Source organism: Didymosphaeria variabile, assembly GCF_027946475.1.
Source record: "Didymosphaeria variabile strain IMI 356815 chromosome Unknown scaffold_3, whole genome shotgun sequence".
NCBI lineage: Eukaryota > Fungi > Ascomycota > Dothideomycetes > Pleosporales > Didymosphaeriaceae > Didymosphaeria > Didymosphaeria variabile.
The window spans coordinates 860,457-879,295 of record NW_026611622.1 but is presented as its reverse complement, the minus strand read 5'-3'; the positions used below and the strand labels follow the sequence as shown (position 1 = coordinate 879,295).

Sequence of the window (18,839 nt, the reverse complement as noted above, 5' to 3'; positions counted from 1 at the left end):
CTTCTTCCTTTCTCGAACATCCTTATTCTTCGTTTCGCGAATACCTGCTCCCTCGCGGGAGGCATTGCATTGCGAGCTTGGCGGATTTGAATACCCCTTTTTCCTACTTCATGAAGCAGCTGATGAGAATGAGGCATGAGAGCTGATGGCAGCTATGATATAATGAAGATAGGCCACACGGCAGCCCAAAAGGTGGATGGACTTCTATGTAGAGGCGAAAATTGACAGGACGGATATGCGATCTTGGTTCACGAAATATCATGACCCCTTTCCAATTCCTCAGCAATATCATTCATTGTAACTGAAAGTCCCAATGTCAATTCCCCTTGCGCATTGCTCACGGAGCTATAGCATCGCAATTCACGTCCGGCATCCACTTCCTTCGACGCGCGCCCTCATCCTTCGGCAACGCGCCCGCGTCTTCCACGTTTCCAACGCTTCTAGAACATCTCCCGCCTCATCCATTCCCCACAAGACCCTCTTTTGTGCACCGCGATCTTCGCCACGAAGGCAGTCTCCTCCATGTCTCACCAAGGATCCTCCTTCCGCTGGGCTAACCGCTGGGCGGCCCCGCCCGCATCTCCTCGCCTGGTCGGCGCGTGCCTCCCGCTCAGATCGCAAACATCACCCCCCGCGTATCTGCTCGCCCACTAAACCTCGACAAGTCTGAAACGCCCCAGAGACACGTCTACATCATGTGAGCGCTAGCCCCAAAGAGGGCAACCGAATGAATGAGGCAAGCACTTCCATGTTCACCTCATCTCACTTCATCTCGCTGTTCGTCCGGTCCGCAAGCAATCCATAGTAACCGGCGGCGAGACCGACCCTGCTGAGCTGGCTCGCTCGCTGTCTTCGCTGACCGGCCGCCTGTCGTGCATCAATCGCACGGCGCGCACCGGATTTCCAATCCGTCGCCGTCATCCATCCATCCATTCATCCCCTTCCGCCGATCATGGCTCGCTCACCCCAATATCACAAGTCACGTTGTTCACCGGTCGAATCCCTTGGCACATGCCACCCACTATCGCGCTATCTCCCTGCAGCGTCGTAACGAAACCGTAAGTAACATATGCAGACGCGATGTGTAAGCGCGTGAGGGGTAGACTGGCAAGCTGGGTGCAATGAGTGGCGAGGAGAGGTCCTCCAGACTCACGGCTAAGGCAAGGCAATCAAGTTAGCGTAGGCAGCAGAGCAGCCATCTGCACCGTGTATGTAGGGTGCTGCAGAGCATCGTACGGCCTGCATGAGAGCTGGAGCCGACATCACGCGGGCGGAACCGGGGAATCGATTCGAGGCGGCTTCGCTTCACACCTGGCCGCGGATCTCTATTTCCGTATTCCATATCCATATTCAATCGTGTCTTATTCTTATCCTACTGTGCATGCCAACTATGCTTTTAGTTCCGATTTCCGCTATGCATCTTCAACAAGAGACCTAAGCAAAAGCAGAGGGTTACCAAGCCGCAAGATCAAATTCCTCCCTAGTCCGGCTTCATAGGCCGTCTCTTCGTAACAGGGCGCAACGCGTGCCACCCGACATGCATATGTCTCCTGTCACTCAACCCGCACCTCACACAAGCAACTGATAACGGCGTGCGTGCGCAATTAGTCCTCGGTGAGATCGCCATACTCCCATTGACCCCTCCTTTCTTCCTTGGCCGTGGTTTGCCTCTTGTTCAGGGCACCCAGGATGTCGGATGCACTGCGCTCCCACGCCCTCAGCTTCTTTGGCACCATCGCGAGACCCTCGCTAATCACTTCCGCATTGATGCTCTCGTCGGGCTTGTCGCTCTGCTTGGGGTCGAACAGGGTCACCCAGAGAGTTCCGTCCTTGTCCACTTGGTCTACGTTAGCGACGAGTTGGCGGTCGGCCGTCTCTTGCGCAATGAAGTGGATAGCATCCGCGAGGTACTCAGGGTTGCTGGGTAACTGGGCGAACGACAGCTGTGCATCTTGAGCCTGGGCTCTCAACTTTTGCGGAGAGAATTGCGGCTGCGAGAGAGGACGAAGACGCGACCAGGGGATGGTCTCCGAGTTGCCATAGTCAATGTAGACGACTTCGGCCTTCTTTGCCTCCCTGTCATTGCGTCGGATACGAGCTCGGTACCATTCATCGTCTGCAGTAAACTTGGCAGCCACGAAGTCGCCGGCCTTCGGGGGGTTCGGCAGGCCCTGGTTGTTCGTCGGGTTGAGATGGAAGCTGCGGAAAGCGTTCATGAGCTCGGTCAAGGCGGAGCTACCAGTGCCTACTTGCTGCAGCTTCAATCGACCTTCATCGGAAACGTGCGTCACGAGTACATCGCGGTAGTCTTTCCGGCGCTCCACTGCTGCATCGCCATTCTGGCCGTTGACATCAGCGCCTGAATCAGCCTGCTCTGCATCCTCATCCTGTGAAGGGTCATAGTCATGCCACAGTCCCTTCCGCGCGTCCTTCGCACGTTGCTCGGCAGCGAACAACTCGTTCGCGTTGCCAGACTTCTCAGCCGAGTAGGCGTGTACTGTTGCGAGACCTTCTTCGACCAGGGTCTTTGCGAAATTCTCGCGGTTGATGTAAAGCGCGCCAATAAAGCCACCCACTTTGTCGCAATCCTCCACATCAATCTCCACATCTCGCTGCTGACAACGCTTGTTGGCGAACTCATGTGCCTCTTGACCAAATGGCTCGCCCTGCTCAGTCGGATTTCGTGCAGAGCGTGGCGCGCGGATGCCGGAGAGTACGAAGGTGAGCTTGGCGTTCTCGCGAGGCACAAGAACAGTGAAGCGAGATCCAGACTTTACAAAATCAACAATAGCGGGGACCTTGCGTTGTCGTGAGAGGAGAGTCAGCTGGCGCTTGGCCTTCTCGAGCGATTCTGAATAATCGACATATTGTTTCGCCGAGGGAGCCTTGGGCGACCACAACCCCTTCTGCGCCTCCTGTGCTGCTGACTCGGCGAGCAGAAGGTCGTCGTAGATAGGGCTACGGTCAGTATCGTCTTGGCGGTGACGAATCACGGAAGCCAGACCATTCTCCACGAGCAGCAGACCAACGTTTTGGCCTTGATATGTTACCGTGGCCATCTCGCGCTCATCGTAGCCCTCAGTAGCTGGGCGCTTGCCATCAACGTGAAACAGGACATGCTTTCCGATCAACTTTTTCCGCAAGAATTCCTTTGCCTCAGGTACCCATGGGGACTGCTTAGGATCGGTTGGCTTTGGCTGGCGGACACTGCTCAGGTTGATGCGCTTCTCTGCGCCAGCTTTGTTTCTTACGAACAAAGTGTCGGCACTCTGGACTCTGCTCACGACGGCTTCGTTCTGACCAGCGGATGAAGCCTTCGGGGCAACATGACCTTGATAAACACCTTGCCTGGAGTCCTTTGCGCTCTTCTCAGCTTGCCTGAGTGCGGCCATCTCACCACCGAGTAACGTAGTATGGTGGTCGGTGCACTTGGCCAGACCTGCCTTCAGCAAGAATGGCGCAATGCTGCCTTGGGTGGGATGTTTGATAGTCGCTACAATCTGTCCGTTAGGGCTATTTCCCAATACGTTGACGGTAACATTTCGCTGCAACAACCGCGTCTCGACGAATTGATGCGCCTCGTCACCAAAAGGCTCTGCTGGTTGCTCCTTGCCGTCCGAAGGGTTTGTTCGCTTCGTGGCTGGTGCCCGGATGCCGGCAATAAGGACGAGGGTCTGCACATGTTCGGTCGGCGAGAGGAGGAAGCGGACGATGAGGCGGTCACCGGCGAGGACCTTCTCCACGATTGCTGTTATAAGTTAGCCATCTTGCGCTCGTCTCCAACCGTGTTCTGTACCCACCGGTGAGATCTTGGCTCTTGTGGTCCTCCACAAACTGTTTCGAATCGCTCAGCTCGGAAGAAGAGCTGATTCTGCCACCAGACTCCTGCCACAGGCCCTTCGACTCTGCCTTTGCCCGCGCCTCGTACACCTGGAGCTTCTCCAAGAGTGCGGAGGCTTCCTCAGAGTCCTCCTTGCGGCCGGCGTCATCGCGCAGCTTTAGCCAGCCTTCGGCGACAGCGAGATCCGGCAGATTTGTTCGGTTCGGTAGCGAAATCAGGCCGTACTCGCGGTTGGCGCCCGTAGGGATCTTGTACAGGATCTTAAATTGTACGACCTTGCCTACAAGCTGACGGCGGAGGAAGTCGCGCGATTCGAAAGCGAATTGCTGAGATTGTTAGCTACATCACGAATTTCTCTGCAGTCCAATGTAGCGTTGATCCTCGCATGCCACTTTCCGTTAGCCTCACGGCTTCGTGCATGAACCCAAAGTAAACGCCGAGATGCAGTCAGTGTTTTCCATGGACTTGTCAACTGCAATGTGTGGTGCGCAGGGGATAGAAGAATGAAATGAAGCCTACCTCGTCTCCTTCCCGCCGCAGTCGCGGGGCGGTAACATAGGCCAAGCTCAACGTGCGCTCTTGCTTCGGGTTGTTGATGTTGTGTAAGATGACCGTGTCTCCGGAGAGGACGCTCTTGACCTTCGCCTCAAGGAGCGACATAGCGTTGGGCGGCGGGTGACGTGATGGGTCGTGCTACGCGGGGAGCTGTTAGCTACCGTGTTCACAAGAGCTCAGAAGATATAGTGGGGCAGCAAGCACAATCGCACTTACTTGAGTAAACAGAGGGGAGACGGTGGTGAACGCTGACAGCAGCTATGCAATTGGTTCTGCCAGAGGAGTTGCAACGCTGTGGTTTGATGTTGAAGCTATGAAATGCTGCGAGGGAGAGGTCGTGTGTTCTCAACTGAGTGTTAGTGCGCAGGGACCAAAGTCCGTTTTTGTGGGGTCACCAAGCTACGCGAAATTCCGTCCTCCGTCCCCTGCTTCCACGTGCAGCCCTTCCTTCACCATCACCTCCAGGGCTTGCGTCTATTCGTGCCGAACATCGTCATAATCTAGTCGGCTGTATATGGTAGTATAAGAGATCCACACTTCGCTATGGGAAATAAGCTACAGAAGATTCACAACCTGCCAGAAAGCATCCCAGGCATACACCAGGTGTCAAAGCAAGGGCACGCCGCGCCAACGCTACATTCGTACTAGTTACCGCAGACTGGTCGTCCGTATCACCTACCGCCACACCTTCTCCATCTTGTCTTTCTTGGCCAGGTCCTGCTCAACACTGCCCTTCCCCTCAGGATGGTCGTATTCGCACTCGACCCCAGCCAAATGCGCGCGGCAAGTCCTCATGGCCCAGAAACGACAGGTCTTCCGCTTCTTCATCGTCTTCTTATAGATCTCCATTTTCACGTGCTCTTCGGGTCGGAGAGTTAGAGGCACAAAGAAATCGGAGACGTATGTCCTTTTCGATCCAAGGGGCGTGTTGCCCGCCTTCTGATATGTGAGGTAAACGGCGTAATCGCCGCTCTCGCCGTACCCGGTAGCTGCCGTCTCCATGTCGTCCTTCATTTGTTGCAAGTTAAAAATTTCGGCCCAGGTTGTGGAGGGGTCCGACCTCAGCTTGACGGTGAGATACGTCGAAGCTTTGGGTTCGGCGAGATTGCTAGGGGTAGTTGTGTTCTAGGGAAAAGTTAGTGTGGCAGCGCTTGACTTCTACAAGTGATACTAGCTACTTTTGCAGGGATTGCAGCTGCGTGAACTTCAGCACTCTTACGCTTGTTTCCAGAGTGGCAGGACTTCTTGGTTGCACAGCCGGTGCGTCGGCCGTTGTAGTATAGGTGTGGCATTATGCCGTAAGTATGGTACGTTATTTATCTGCGTTTGGTGGAAGATATGTGGTTCTGAAGTAGGATTCTGCGAGCATTTCGACGTCTTGGTCCATCTTCAATACGACTTCGTGGCGCTTGTGACATAGTCCTGTGAGAATGTGACAACCTGGTACCGATTCATTCTTACTCTCATGAAGAGCTCGTAGACATAATGTGATGGATAGCGCTTTCATTCTCCGTGGACGTGTCACTTTCGAACAGTGCTTGATATGAAGAATTTAGATTCGATTTGACACATCTGAGACTTCGCCAGTGATGGCCATAGGTATTCCAATAGCCAGTGTCTTGAATCAGTGAAAGGTGTGAGGGATTTGGTGATGGACGGATACCTTATCCTAATAATGGGTCATGTCAGAGAAGCATGTATTTTCGGAAGGGGGATGTTCTTAGTGATACATCTTTTGTGACTGTTTTGGGTCATATATGTGAAGAAGATTGGCCGGACTCCTACACTGAGCGACCAAACTCATACCCGGCATACTGATCAATCTATTTACAGTCGCTTTCACTTGCGGTCTCCGTTTTTTGAGCCCCACTCAGCTCTTATTCCACGCTGATCCCCGTCTTCGTTTACACAAGCCTTGCCTAAGTCTCTCTAGGTTGCCATCTCCTCTAAACTTCGAAGCACTGATCCCTCATGCTTGTGAAAGCTCCCCAGATATTGCTAGACTATCATTGAAACGTCTTCTTCACATACTTTCAGAAACCGCGTTTCGATAGTTTGTTCTCCTAATATAATCTAGATTTGGAAACACCCCAACTACAAGCAGCTCAGCACGCCCAACACTGATTGCTGACAAAACCTATAGAAGACATGCCTCCTTACCATAAATTGCTTGCACCTCTTCATTGACATGCAAAAAGTTCTTTGCAGTCTGAAAAGCATCCCAAAGCGTATATCTCATACCTGCCCTCAGGGCGAAATTCTCAACATCTACACGCAATGATCACGAATTAGGATTCCGATCAGAGCACCAATTGTCCTAGCTAGGTACAGTCTCGTTTCTAATTCCCTAAAAAGAACCTTAGGAGGCTTTCTCTTCAGACGGGTCTATTTCTACTGTCAAGGGCAGCGCGACTGCCTTCCTGTGCAGCTATGACGGCAGCGACATGACGGCTCGCAAGACTAAAGCCATTGTGGGAGCTATCACCGTCACAAACAACTGCGGGTGGCATGTTCTTGATACGAAGAAGCTTGATAGACATCCGCACTTGGAAGTCGGGTATTTTGATAAGATGAGCGATGTGTGTCCCGGCGGGACGATGGTAAGGATTGTTTTATTCTCTTTCAGTGCGATTGAAGGCGATTGAGGGGGATGTTGTTCAAGCGGCGGACTGTTGTCAACCAAATCTTGATTATATAGGTAGTAGCCGCGCAAAATCAAATTTGTTTTGCAGGTCCAAATTGTCACTTCGTTGTTCTTCGTAATGTCTCAGATGAACGACTTGATGTGTAGATGCTCCACTGAGATACATGGCCTGATCCTATACTGCACCACTTCGATAGCGCTCCTTATCGAGACATGTCGCGTCCACTTCTTCATCCAGTTGGCATGTTGTGTGGTGGAATTGCCGCATGTTGAACAGTAGTCCTATGATTCAACATAGAATGAGCCTCTTACTGCTTGGTGTGCATTCATGCTATAGTGCCTCTGGGTTGAGCCTACTCGCAAGCGAATTGACTTGTATCGGATCCCAATCGCGTTTAGCGCAAATGAAATGGCAGGTGTACCGGTGCCGGTAAATAACCGACCGGTCAACTGCTGCAACTCAGCCCCTCGACAGCACGCTCAGCCCTCTCCATGACATCACGCGGCCTATGAACACTATCATCTGTTCAGCTCTGAAGGTGATCGCATCCATATATCACACCAGCCATCCACTTTGTACAATGCGGAAGCACGCATCTTTTAGCTCCCGTCGCAAGTCGAAATACAAAAGAAGGGCTAAATGCCAGTTTTTGCTAATAAGTCGATTCATCACAACGCGCACGACCTTGTGCAGAAACTGTAACGAAACCCATATCTCTCCGTGCCCGCAAATCCGAATATGAGACTCATCAACATCAACAAGGACAAGGACGAGGGCCCGAAACTCGAAGACTTCACCTTCCGCATGCATAAGCGGCCTGACTATGTGATTTTTTCTCATCGATGTAAGTCATCCGCATGTTCTCATGTTGGCCGTTTGGATAGGAGAGGGAACGTCCCTAGCCTCCTTTTTATACCTCTGCCTTTCAGTCACAAGCTTTCTCGCTCATATACTGCGACACAGGGCTTTCACAAGACGATCATGGCGGAGACGTTACTTTCACAGAATTCAACGATTCGAAGGATAAACTCAAACAAGCAGCTGCAATCGAGGATCGTGAAAAACGAAAAGATGAGATCGAGAAGCTTGGTCTACGAACAGCTGCATTTGATAAGCTTCTTCAGGCTATAAAATTAGCCAGCGACGAGGGAGCGACCCATATCTGGATTGACAGTTGTTGTATCAATCGCGATAATAGTAGCGAGCTGACTGAAGCATTGAACTCAATGTACCGATACTATGAAGAAGCGACTAAATGCTTGGTTTATCTGCATGATTTTGAGGGGCCTTCGAAGCCGCATGACAAGAAGGTCTCTGTGGAGTCATATGACTTCTCCAAGTCGGAATGGTTCACGAGAGGATGGACGCTTCAAGAACTCATCGCCCCGAAGGAAGTCATCTTTTACAACCACAATTGGCATTCTTTTGGTAGACGCTCTGAGAAGGCCGTCGCAAAGGCTATTTGCAAGATCACCAAGATACCAGAGGAGGTTTTGAATGGGAAAGCTCAGCCTTACGAATACTCAGTGGCACAGAGAACGTCATGGGCCGCCAATCGAAATACCACACGCGGCGAAGACAAGTGTTACAGTCTTTTTGGACTCTTCGATGTCAATCTTACGCTTATATACGGGGAAGGCGCTCAGAAAGCTTTCCTTCGGCTCCAAGAAGCGATTATGAGCAGCACGAACGACATGTCGCTTTTTGCATGGGAATCGACCGACACTGAGGAGGAGTATCGTGGTGCTCTGGCCCGCTCGCCGCAAGAGTTCAGGCACGCGGGGGAACTGGTTCACAGAAGATTTCTAGGCCCTAATCCCGAATTCTCTATGACAAACAGAGGTCTCAAGATCATGCCCTTGCTTTCCAAGAGGCTAGATGGAACTTATTTTCTGCCATTAAACTGTGCTAAAACTAAAGAAGACTCCGAGCAGTCACTCGGTATTATCCTCTCCAAACAGAGCGAGAACGATGAGCAGCTCTATCGATACAAGCCGGGAGATCTTTCCTTCTTCGACCGGGCTATCTTTACGCAGGATTACGAATTTTGGCTTAAACAAAACGAAACACCGATCTACATTGTCCGAGATGAGCGGTATCTAAAGAATACTTCCAGAGAGAGTTCACCATCGGAACATTCGCGTGAGAGAGAGTCGCGCGGCAATTCAACCTCGGGAATGGCTGCTGACGATAGCGACAAGGCCAAGCTCACAAAACTTGTTTCGAAAAGGACATCATCACTGGTAGGAAAGTCCAAGAAACAGGCCCTATCAACCAGCACTCGAAAGTCGAAAGCGAAGAGGTCTGGCGGCTCAGTTCCCAGCAACAACACACTTGAACCTGTGGAAGCTGGTCTGACCTCCGCAGCAATGTTAGCGCCAACATTGCAGACGGGATACCGAAACTGACTACAAGCTCCCGCGTAGCCGTTTCAACAAGTCAATAAAAGAGCTGAGAGAACAATTTCACAATGAGCACTTCGATTTTCTTCAACTATACTTTTCTGAAATGTTTGGCTTTATTCATCTTATCACTGGATGAACATTACGCATACAAAATATTCGTTGACGCTACGTCAGCTGCCATTTCGAGAAGATCGTAAATCTGTGTCTACATGGGATCCAGTATCCACCTCTACTGCCCCTCCAACCCAGATCCTCCCTTCCCGCAATACCCCTCATCTTACACGTCACAAAGCAAGCAGAAACGCCCCACTAGATGTATGTTCTCCGCCGCCCGGAAATTTCAACTGGTTCTACATTGGACAGAAATTGATAGAGTTTATTGATTATTGCAGTACACGGAGTGTAGCCCTACGAAACTGTTTAATATGAATTGATTTAGTTACCTCGCCAAGCGAAGACAAGCAAGGGAAAGCTTCTCATCGCCGACGTGATACTTGAGGGATGTGCTACTGTATGTGACAGTCGCGCAAGTATTCAGCGACTAAGATTTGACTGAGCAATATGCGAAAACTCCAGATGTGTTGAAGCACCTCACATTTTCACAATGCTACGCACCGATCAACCAATTTTTTTTTTTGAAACCTGGTTGAAATAGTGCACTTCCAGCTCACCGAATTTTGCACGAATTTCGCCGCTCAAAGCACTCACCTTGACCGCTGGTGGAGGGCTGCACTTCTTGTTCACATACTTCGACGGGCCCTTGTAGGATGCACGGCGTCGAAAGGGAAGTACATCCGACTGCTGAAGTAGTTTTGACAAGGCCGATGCATAGTAGTCTTTGCCTGCAGAATTGTCATCAAGAGCCAATTTCTCGAAGCATTGAACGTGTCGGGTATGAGATTTGCGCTTCGGCCTGAACATTTCCGGAGTCTTGAAGCCCCGCCCCAAGTAATGGAGACCTTGCGGTGCCTCTTGCGGCCCTTCAAGCAACGACTTACACATTTCAGCCTGCTTGCAGAGCTCATTGTGATAATCATTGCGCTTCGAGATATAATTCAGAAGATCGGTAATCAGAAGGAAATGATCCATCAAAAACCAAGCATCGTCGTACTTACGCACCGTAGCGTAGAAATCGATGTGGAGTGAGTGGGTGGGGATACCTGCGTTGCACTTGGCAAGCACTGTTTCGATGTTCCGCTGTACATCATGCACACGATCTATCACGGCATCGCCGAGCGCAAAGAAACCCTTGCTGTTGATTTGAAGCATTTCGCGTAGCCAAGGGTGCTGAATCGCCTTTACGATGGCTGGCATATTCCGGTCATATTCAATGATTTGGCAATCCCTCTCGACTTGTTTTAACACCTTTGCTAGATCCGCTTTGTAAGCCTGCAGGCATGCAGCCTCCCAGGTCTGGTCCGATTGATCACCACAGGCCGGTGTGGCTTGTCTAGCGTGGCAGTCCGGACACCAGGAATAGTCCTCGGACAAATCCAAGATCATATTCTCGTTGTCTAGATCGTCATCCAAAGGGGTACAGAAAGCCGGTGCTCGATCAAAGTATTGCCTCACGAATATAAGAGCCTGGTCGCACAAAACGATGCTCTTCGCATGGCTGATCAAAGTTGTGTGACCGCAATGATGCTTGACCTGTGGGAATAGACACATTCTTGTTTGCTGTGAGGTTGCTGTAGGTTTGGTTGAATTGTAATTGGCTCGTAATGCGGTTGTCAAATGATGTTTGTAGGCGCAACTATGGCTCATTAACACTATATAGCCTTCGAAAAGCTTATTTGCATTGTCACTAAGCAATGAGGAGGCCGCACGAGCTCACACAATGTTGGCACGACACGGTTCTTTGTCGCGCGGGTTCACCCTCGTTTGAACCTGGGCTATGTCAGACAATGAATGGTTTCACTGTCAAACAATGTAAGGTACTTGCTTACCATGTTGAGTATAGCAAATACCATTTTCACGCATCATGGCACGCAATAAGTAGAATTACAGGTGGAGGGACCTATTTTACTATTCTTTATCACTTCTTCGCGATCTGGTGAAGGATGGCACCTCAGCACGTTGCGTTCCAGTGCGACTACTTAAGCAGACGCGCTACCAAGTGCATTGCTGAGGCTGTTGAGCATAGCATGTCGCTCTGCCACTCATCAAAGCTGCTTCGGTGCTCTTAACGTCCACGTCGCCCATCGTAGGATGGTACACTCTGAGCCATAGCACTATATTCGGTCCTGTAGCTCCTGCGTCTCTCGGTTCTTTCCGTTTCTCACCTTACTCCATCGTTGAGTGAACCTCTAATATGGCAAGTGCAACTCGTATGAAGCATCATCCTCCAGTCTCGGCCAAGCGGGGTGTTCGACGTTAGATTGGGGCGCAACTGCGCTGGAATATTAAAAATCAGGCATGAGCAGGCCCGAGTTCTGGCGTGTAGGTACTGCTGAAGAAGTGCACATTATTGTCTTGCTCCTTTGGTACGCTACAGAAAGCACTTCCAACGGTGTGGAGAAGTAGAGATTGAGGCTCCTTGTGGAAGGTGGGCCGCGGCTCAGGATTTGCTTGGCGGAGACTAGCTCCAGGGCTCACCCTTCTTCATCGAGGGGCTTGTCTCTCCTGTAAGACACCACAGATTAACGAAGTTACGACCCATAACGATCCTTTTGCCTGTTCGCTGCCTGTTGCATTGTCCATTGTACTTAGAACAGCTTTCTTTACCACCTTCGTCCCCCACGCAACCCCGCGCATTCGACACAGACGCGCACCGTGTTTCGAGCTCTCAGCACACTTTACAAGACCAACTTTTGATCGCTGCAATTGGCGAGCTCTTCCTCTGTTCCGCAAACATCATTCATCGCAACTATGCCCGAGACCACGAAGGTCGTACCCCTCACGTGCCATGGGCACTCGCGACCGGTGCCCCATATCCATTTCTCTGCTCTTCAGGATGAAGAGCAGTACTATATCATTTCTGCCTGCAAGGACGGAAACCCTATGCTGCGCGATGGCTTGACCGGCGACTGGATTGGCACCTTCTTGGGCCACAAGGGCGCTGTCTGGCAGGCGCGGCTGTCCTCCGATGCCACTCTAGCTGCAACTGCTTCGGCGGATTTCTCTGCGTACGTACCACGCGCCGACTTTGCCAGCAAGACTTAGACTGACACATCTTGTAGCAAAGTGTGGGACACTCACACCGGCGAAGCCCTCCACACCCTCACGCACGAGCATATCGTCCGAGCTGTCGCTTTCCCGAACCAGCCCCAACCGCAGATTCTGGCCACCGGCGGCAAGGAGAACAAGTTGCGCATTTTCGACCTCAACAACCCGTCGCAGCCCTATGAGATCGGCGCGGGCGTGCATGGCGACACCATCAAGTCTATTGTGTGGACATCAGATCCCAGTATTCTGGTCACTGCGTCGGAGGACAAGAAGATCCGGTGGTGGGACCTGCGAACGCAGTCGACTATCGGCGAGTATGCTGTCGAAGGCGCTGTAGGCACGTGCGAGCTGGATAACACCTCCTCAGACGGTGTGCTGAGCGTGGCCGCTGGAAACAGCGTCTACTTTTTCAACGGCAATTCTCCGGCATCGCTCATCAAGAGCATCAAAACGCCGTACGAGTTGGCCAGCGTTGCGTTACATAGCGGGCAGCGCAGGTTTGTCACTGGTGGTAGCAACCAAAATGACACTTGGGTCAGAATGTGGGACTTTGACGCGGAGACGGAGCTGGAGACGAATAAGGGTCATCACGGTCCTATCTGGTCTGCGAGCTTCTCGCCCGATGGCAAGCTGTACGCTACGGGCAGCGAGGACGGCACGGTCAAGCTTTGGAAATTTACCCAAGGTGCTTATGGCCTCTGGAGGTAGCAAGTGCTTCGGCACGTACGCAGTGAAGGATGTTGCAGCTGGTGTTGTCCAGCTTTGTATCGACTGGAACGATCACATAGAGGGAGTCAGCCTTTGAGCATAGCCGCGGCTAGTACATGCACTCCACATACATCGGTGAGAACCAAATGTTCTCGTGGAGTTGATCCATTTTATACAAACACTAAGGACAATCAATTATATCCTCACGTCCGTATCAACCTTCTTATTACAATGTTATCGGAAAAGGCGAGACTAGCTTCGGCCAAGGCAACGATAACCAAGTACTTCCCAATGAGGCTAACCGGTGGGATCTGCATGCACGTTACACAGCTAGACCTGCATAAGCTCTGATAGGTACGGTGATAAGAGCTCCATATCGGATGACTCTGCGTGTAGTCAAAGGTGGGATTTCGATTCAAAACTAGAAGAGGCGACTCCTCCAGAGCAACCATTGAGTGTCGGTTCCGAACGTCATTAATCAAGCAACCATTGGACCCTTGAAGGCTGCACTTTGGAAATCGGACAACAAACGCACTTCTCTCAATCTTACTGCTTTAATAATTTTTTTGAGTCTCGTTCTTACGGCTTCATCATCTACTATACTGGCGGGAATCCGACGCGACTCGGGTACCCCGCATTGCTCCCCTGCTCAGCATCTTTCGGTCGCCATATCACTCAAGTCCTATACTCTAGCACCTGGATCACAACATGGCTAAGAAATCAGAACAAGAAATCGACATCGACCCCACTCCAAGCGTAGATGAAGGTCATCTCGCCGCCCAAAAACAAATGCGAGACATTGGCGCAGAACTGTATCTTGAAGTGCAACAGTATTCGAGAGAAGAGTTAGAGGCAGAGAGGAAAATCGTGTTGAGGAAAATTGATTGGGTGATCATGCCGATGGTGAGTTGAGATGCATCAAGGGAGATCGCATGGTGGAGATGAGTTGGGCTAATGAGAGCAGATTTGCTTCACGTACACGATACAATTTTTGGATAAGCTTAGTTTGAACTACGCTTCGGCTTACACTCTCATTCCGGATCTTGGGCTTGAAGGTCAACGCTATAGCTGGGTTGCCGCTATCTTCAACTTCGGCTACCTCTTCTGGGCTCTTCCAGCGAACTATCTGATCCAACGCCTTCCCGTCTCCAAGTACACCGGGGCCATGATTCTCATATGGTCTGTACTCCTCCTTTGCCACGTTGCAGCGAAGAACTACGCGGGCATGTTGGCCCTGCGGTTCCTGCTCGGCATGTTCGAAGCCAGCATTAGCCCAGCCATCATGAACATTGTTTCGATGTTCTACACACGTGACGAACAACCCTTAAGGATGTGTGTTTTTCTTGCGTTCAACGGCATGGCTACGATGGTTGGCGCGCTATTAGGCTATGGGCTCGGCCATGCACATAATAGTAGCTTGAAGACATGGCAGCTCATCTTCCTTGTGATCGGGCTGATCAATTTTGTATGGAGCTGGGTCTTCCTCTGGGTCATGCCTGATTCGCCTTCTACAGCGAAATTCCTCACCCACAAGCAGCGCATCGTAGCCATCGACCGCATCGCCTCAAACATGATCGGTGTCAAGACCAAGCAGTTCCAACCACGACAAGCCCTTGAAGCAGTTCTCGATGTCAAAGTATACTGCCTCAGCCTCATCGCACTTTGTTGCGGTGTCATCAATGGCGGAGTTTCGAATTTCGCATCCTCGCTCATCAAGGGTTACGGGTTTTCCGGTATCAGCACGACCCTCCTGCAACTTCCTACCGGTGCTTTCGAATTCTTCTTGGTACCATTATGCGGTATTGCGGCGTCTTACTTCAAGAATACGCGCTGCCTTATCCTCGCACTGATTTGTCTCCCACCCCTCGGTGGCCTCCTCGGCATCCGCCTTACACCTCTCACCCAACGCTGGACGCTCGTCGGCTGCACATGGCTCCAGTACTTGGTTGGCGGTCCAGTCATCCTCTCCTGGAATGTCCTCACCACGAATATATCAGGTCACACAAAGCGCAGTACCGCCAACGGTCTGTGGTTCGTGTTCTACGCTGCGGGCAACATTGCTGGAGCCAACATCTTCTTCGCTCGAGAGGCGCCAAGGTATTATTCCGCGCTGACAGGGTTGATTACTTGCTATTGTGGGATGATTGTTATGGCGGGTTTTCTGGCGGGCTGGATGTCGTGGGAGAATAAAAGGAGGGATCGAGTGTATGGAGAGGGCGAGGATGAGAGGGCTGTTTTGGAGGGTTTTGAGGATCGGACGGATGGGGAGGCGAAGCATTTTAGGTATGCGTTGTGAGAGTGTTCTAGGTGCGTTAATATGTGTATAGGGGAATTCCAACCACCGTGTTGAAAGTACACAGTAGAACATCAAATTTGGACATTCACACGCGCGTCCATCCTTCCAGATGCTAAGTCAAGCATGTCTACAACAATGCTTACCTAACTAGTCGCGGGGTTCTGCTTGTGGCTTGTGAAAGATCATTGGATGCTGCGTGTACTGGAGTAATTGGACTGATATTTTTGAACCCTAGAAGTCTGCCCCAATGGATCACGCAAAGCCTTCGGTTCGGTCCTTCACTGGACTATTTACTCAACGTGGCTAGTACGTCAGAGTCGGCCCGTTCAAATACGGTGAGTACGAGCCACCCGCGGAAATTCCTTGTCTTCCCATCTTGAATTCAGGCTCTAAACGCAATGGATCATGCCTTCAGCCTTCAGAGGGATTTGACCAGATCAAGATACAAGATCCTGCGAAGCAACGCATCAGCGGAGTCCATATGGGACACCGCAAGCATTGGACCCTGATAACTCGTTGCATATGCTTCCAGGTGAAAAGATTCGCTCGAGGTCGTTTGATGCATGGCTCAAGCTTCATCCTATGGGTAAGAGGTTATTCCTGAAGTTCTTATGATATTATGTTATGGTTGCGTTGTACGTGTATGAACTTGGCACTGACGTAAGGCGAAGAGTCAATGGATACGAAAGTACGAGCTCCTTCGTATTGCTCTTGCTGCCCAGACAGGCCAAGAAAGGGATGCGTCCCTACTGTGGTAGCTGCCCGAGCGAGGTGCCGGACGAACTGGGCAATGATCGACCGCGTGCGGAGTTAGCGGACAGAAGCCGCACTAAACCTGGCCTGACATGACTATGGTATTAATTGACTGACTGCACACGCGACACGATTGCATTCGTCTCACAGAAAGTACTGCTCACCCAGGGTCAACAAATATACTAGCATGTCTAAGCCAAAGATTCTCATTGTCGGATGCGGCGCCGTTGGACTTTCACAAGGATACCACCTCTCTGCCGGAGCAGACATAACCTACCTCGTTCGGCCAGGTCGTTCTGGAGCTTTCGCGCCGCCTAAACGCCTCTACGATTACAAGACAGAAAAGTTACACACCTTCGAGGGTTATCGTGTAATCGAAAATACCACGGAAGTTGCCAACGAGGAATTCTACTGCGTCCTCGACACGCTAGACGGCCATACAGCGCAGTCTGAAGGTGGAGTCGCAACGCTGAAAAGTGTCGGAGATCTGATTCGCAATGCCCCGAAGACATTCGTTGCTTACGATGCAATTGGTGCCGATATGGAGCAGCACTATGCCAGCACTTTAGGCATACCCAAAGAGCGACTGGTGCTTGTACTGAGTATGCTTGCGCACCAGCCTACACCAATGATCTCTGTTCCGCCAAAAGCAAACCGAGAACTGATCGCGCAGGCGGACCTGCTGTTTTCGCCTCTCGCCAAAGACACAGGACTAGCCGTTGTCAACAAGAACGTTGAGCTCACGAAAAAGATCGAGGCTGTTTACAACAAGAACGGCAGATTGAAGATCGATCGACAGCATGCTATAGTTGGTAACCTGGTCATGTTGGGCATGGTGCAGCTCGTTGTTTGGAACAATGAGGGTTGGCCTGCATGGCCGCAGTTCAAGGACAGGGGCGAGTCGTGGGCGCTGCTGCTTCGAGCACAGAAAGAGGTCCTGACTTTGCCGCGATTTGGATGGACTGGATGGATACTATCGTGGTTTATCGGGTCCTGGGCAACGGCGAAGATGATCGAGATTCCGACCAATGGTGCGCTGCCACTTGCTTATCATGAGTTTAATGCTTTTCATCATGGGAACAAAGTTGTCAAGCAGGATGTAGAGGTTCTAGAAGAGCTGATTACCGCGGGAGAGAAGGCGAAAGTTAAAATGCCCGCGCTACGGGAGATTTGCCGGCAAGCGCGGGAAAAGTTGGATAATTGAAGATTTGTATATAGAGGAGTGCCGCACAATAGTACCTAGACCGACTAAAACCTTCAATTATTCATTCTGTATCATTGTCCGCAAGACTTTGCTGGGTCCACAAGCATCGGCCAGGCTAGTGTAGCTCATACTTAGATTGTGTAAAGAAGGCCATTAGGTACACATCGAGCTATTCAATGCGCTTCACGTTGCACGTATAGCAAATGTTCATATCTAGCTGCTACAATGGACACATACATAAGCACTAAAATTCATCCTTCAATTGATGTACTTGTCATAGCAATATAAAATGAAGAAGTGGATCACATTTCCTGGGGAGCAGTCACAGACCGAAGAAAAATGCTTGAAGTCAAGTAGTATCGTAACTACCTAAAGTATCGAAACTTCTTGGAATGGTATGCATGTTCCATTCGGGTCTTCCAGGATGCTATGAGATTAAGTTGTCTACCAGCCCACATTATGAATTGCAGGGGTATCAATCTGCCTAGTCCATTGCTCCATTGAGTCTTATAGGCCTGCCATTCACGGTATTGCTCTTCAAGAGCTTCCGCTTGGAGACAGTGCTCGCCAAGTTTTTCACGAAGCAGGTGAATGCTTCGTTCGTGAATACTCAATGCTTCATCCCACCGCACATCGTGCCATAGCAGTACAGCCAAACGACTACGCATCAATACAGTCAGCGGCTCTTCTCCAAGAGCCATTTCGCACGTCGCCACTGCCGTCTCGAGCAAGGCGCGTCCTGCTGCACGTTGACCTGAATAATGGTAGAGGAAACCGAGACGTTCCGTGGCACCCAAAGTATAATTGTCGCGGGAGCCAACTAGGCTGCGACAGTCCGAGAGATTGCGAACGGCTATTGAAAACATCTCATCGAAGTCGTCGTAGGTTTTGTAAAATCGTCCATTGCAACGCATAATGCGTAATCTCAGCTTTTGCACGCGCGAAAATGGTGTGTTGAGTTTCTCGCACAGATCCAGAGCTTCCTGTATGTAGAGCTTGCTGTGCTCTCTGTTGCTACGAATGTACATATCAGCAAGGTTAGCCATAGCGCTAAGAACGTGGTTGCTCTCTGAGCCGAACTGTTCTTTGACGAGCTCCATGTATCTCAATGTTGTCTTCTCTGCTGCATCATAATCGCGATCTTCCATCTGATATTGTCCAAGATGTTTTAAATCCTCCATCTCCTGGAGTGTTGTAGGCAATACCAGTCCCGGGCGTTCAGATTCTCGTCTCCCTTTCTGTCTAAGTTCCATCTGACGGATCAAGA

The 18,839-nt window shown here is 50.9% G+C and overlaps 7 protein-coding genes across 7 annotated transcripts; 4 read left to right on the top strand and 3 right to left on the bottom strand.

Moving 5' to 3' along the window:
* Positions 1-1,604: 1,604 nt before the first annotated feature.
* Positions 1,605-4,501, bottom strand: N0V89_003642 (uncharacterized protein; the record flags this gene model as incomplete). Its single annotated transcript, XM_056212440.1, has 3 exons — positions 1,605-3,748; positions 3,801-4,167; positions 4,361-4,501. 3 exons carry the CDS (start codon positions 4,499-4,501, stop codon positions 1,605-1,607), a joined length of 2,652 nt encoding a protein of 883 aa, XP_056072748.1.
* A 570-nt stretch (positions 4,502-5,071) lies between these two features.
* On the bottom strand, positions 5,072-5,863 carry N0V89_003641 (uncharacterized protein; the record flags this gene model as incomplete). Its single annotated transcript, XM_056212439.1, has 2 exons — positions 5,072-5,521; positions 5,858-5,863. 2 exons carry the CDS (start codon positions 5,861-5,863, stop codon positions 5,072-5,074), a joined length of 456 nt encoding a protein of 151 aa, XP_056072747.1.
* A 1,916-nt stretch (positions 5,864-7,779) lies between these two features.
* N0V89_003640 (uncharacterized protein) lies at positions 7,780-9,449 on the top strand (the record flags this gene model as incomplete). Its single annotated transcript, XM_056212438.1, has 2 exons — positions 7,780-7,866; positions 7,971-9,449. The coding sequence occupies 2 exons, from the start codon at positions 7,780-7,782 to the stop codon at positions 9,447-9,449; spliced, it is 1,566 nt and encodes a 521-aa protein (XP_056072746.1).
* Positions 9,450-10,064: 615 nt separating this feature from the next.
* Positions 10,065-11,114, bottom strand: N0V89_003639 (uncharacterized protein; the record flags this gene model as incomplete). Its single annotated transcript, XM_056212437.1, has 1 exon — positions 10,065-11,114. The coding sequence occupies one exon, from the start codon at positions 11,112-11,114 to the stop codon at positions 10,065-10,067; it is 1,050 nt and encodes a 349-aa protein (XP_056072745.1).
* Positions 11,115-12,314: 1,200 nt separating this feature from the next.
* Positions 12,315-13,319, top strand: N0V89_003638 (uncharacterized protein; the record flags this gene model as incomplete). Its single annotated transcript, XM_056212436.1, has 2 exons — positions 12,315-12,571; positions 12,626-13,319. 2 exons carry the CDS (start codon positions 12,315-12,317, stop codon positions 13,317-13,319), a joined length of 951 nt encoding a protein of 316 aa, XP_056072744.1.
* A 708-nt stretch (positions 13,320-14,027) lies between these two features.
* N0V89_003637 (uncharacterized protein) lies at positions 14,028-15,615 on the top strand (the record flags this gene model as incomplete). The annotated part of the gene is made up of 2 exons (XM_056212435.1): positions 14,028-14,222; positions 14,284-15,615. 2 exons carry the CDS (start codon positions 14,028-14,030, stop codon positions 15,613-15,615), a joined length of 1,527 nt encoding a protein of 508 aa, XP_056072743.1.
* Positions 15,616-16,555: 940 nt separating this feature from the next.
* N0V89_003636 (uncharacterized protein) lies at positions 16,556-17,572 on the top strand (the record flags this gene model as incomplete). The annotated part of the gene is made up of 1 exon (XM_056212434.1): positions 16,556-17,572. One exon carries the CDS (start codon positions 16,556-16,558, stop codon positions 17,570-17,572), a length of 1,017 nt encoding a protein of 338 aa, XP_056072742.1.
* Positions 17,573-18,839: the final 1,267 nt, after the last annotated feature.